The 1,604-nt window shown below is 43.5% G+C and overlaps 1 protein-coding gene across 1 annotated transcript; it reads right to left on the bottom strand.

Annotated features, from left to right (window-relative positions):
- Nucleotides 1-265: 265 nt before the first annotated feature.
- On the bottom strand, nucleotides 266-928 carry LOC135712904 (cuticle protein CP14.6-like). Its single transcript, XM_065236002.1, has 2 exons — nucleotides 873-928; nucleotides 266-807 (listed from the first exon to the last, which is right to left on the bottom strand). Exons 1-2 carry the CDS (start codon nucleotides 885-887, stop codon nucleotides 385-387), a joined length of 438 nt encoding a protein of 145 aa, XP_065092074.1. The 5' UTR covers nucleotides 888-928; the 3' UTR covers nucleotides 266-384.
- Nucleotides 929-1,604: the final 676 nt, after the last annotated feature.

Below are 1,604 nucleotides of genomic sequence, written 5' to 3'. Positions count from 1 at the left end.
GCGCATCAATTAAGCGAGATAACCGTTAATAAATTTGGGATTATTATCACTTTTGCTCGCAAACCATCAACATACGCATTATTTTATTTGTGTGTGTGTGTGTGTTTGTATGTGTGTATTTGATTGCAAATCTGGATAAAAGATTACAACCGGTGGCCGTTTGACTGCGGATGAATTATTGTTAATTGTGGGATAATTTTTCTGAGCTACACTTTTTTGTTTTAATTTTCGCACCCCCAGACAGGAAACCATCACACGTATCAGAGACGTTGGAAGCGATTTAATTTATTGACAAAGAATTAAATAACAATAAGCATTCTTTTTTCATTTTTTTTTGGGTTGCTGAATATGACAAGGAGTTTCGCTATTTGGTTGATTAATTAGTTAACCAAGGGTATTGCGGAGTCGAGCAATCGTTGCATCCAGAGAGGCAAGGTTGAATTCAGGGTCCTTCGGTGGGCTGCGACGAATATCTTCCAGTCCCTTCAGGACGTGGTCCGGTACTGGGGGCTCAACCGGAAGGTGAGCTCCCTGCGGTTGGAATCCATAGGTATCAGCACTGTACACTACCCGATATTGTACTCCATCCGGGCCAGTGTAGGAATATTCTCCCGCTCCATTGGCACCGTCATAGCTGGTTTGCTGGGCCGAAATTCCATTGCTGGTTTCGTACCGGTAGTTGTATGCTCCATTCGGTTCAAGATTCTGATCCTGGGATAGAATTACCGCCTGCGATTCAAGGCCTCCTGGTGTAAATCGCTTCTGTGGAGCAGCTAAACTGATTGCTACTAACGCTGATAGTACTACCTGTACGTTGGAAATGATGGAAGATAAATCTGGATTGCTTCCGGACGGACTCTTGACAGACTTACCAATTTGCTATACATTATGATGGGCTCTAATGGCGGATTGCTCGCTCTAGAAGACGACTTAGAACTGACTGATACCGGTACAAGCACTTGTTCAATCTTTTATACAGAGATCTATAAACGTCACACACCTTCCGAACGTTTAAGGTGGGCCTCCCCGGTGCTAATACCTATTCTTCGCTCGCGCTCTCTCGTTGGTGTCTCAATAAATAAATTACCAAATTATATTCTTCATCTCTGCTCCCGCGCGACCTCCGGCGCCCCCACCGCAGTGCACTGCTTCCAACGAATGCTGCGTCTTCGCCTTTTGCATAGTTTTGAGCTGACACAGCACCCGAGCGGCAGGGGCAAGCTAAGTTTGTCGGGCGAAAACTTCTTCACTCTCGAATCAATTGCATATAGATTTCAACCTTTTGCCGGTTGAGTTCAGGGTGTTGATGAATTTTTCTCACTCAAGTCCGGCACCCGAGGATTGAGATGTACCCGTATGAGCTGAGCTGTGTGTTGCATTTGTCCGTAGAGTGATGAAGTTCTATAGTTGGTATATTATTTCTTCCCCCAAATTGACTCAGTATTGTGGATTTTTATTTACTATCGGACAAAATAGGCCTCATAATTTTATGATATTTTGCCCACAGGTTTTGGTTATTTGAACGAAAAATTAATTTGATACATTCAAGGTAGTGAATTTTCCCGAAACATTTTAGTCGAAGTGCTGGGATGTTCCCGAACAAT

The sequence above is a fragment of the Ochlerotatus camptorhynchus genome, unplaced genomic scaffold, assembly GCF_037179485.1.
Source record: "Ochlerotatus camptorhynchus isolate MF236.1 unplaced genomic scaffold, CSIRO-AGI_Acam_v1.1 ptg000516l, whole genome shotgun sequence".
Lineage (NCBI taxonomy): Eukaryota > Metazoa > Arthropoda > Insecta > Diptera > Culicidae > Ochlerotatus > Ochlerotatus camptorhynchus.
The sequence above is the reverse complement of the archived record's forward strand: the minus strand, read 5'-3'. Positions and strand labels throughout refer to the sequence as shown.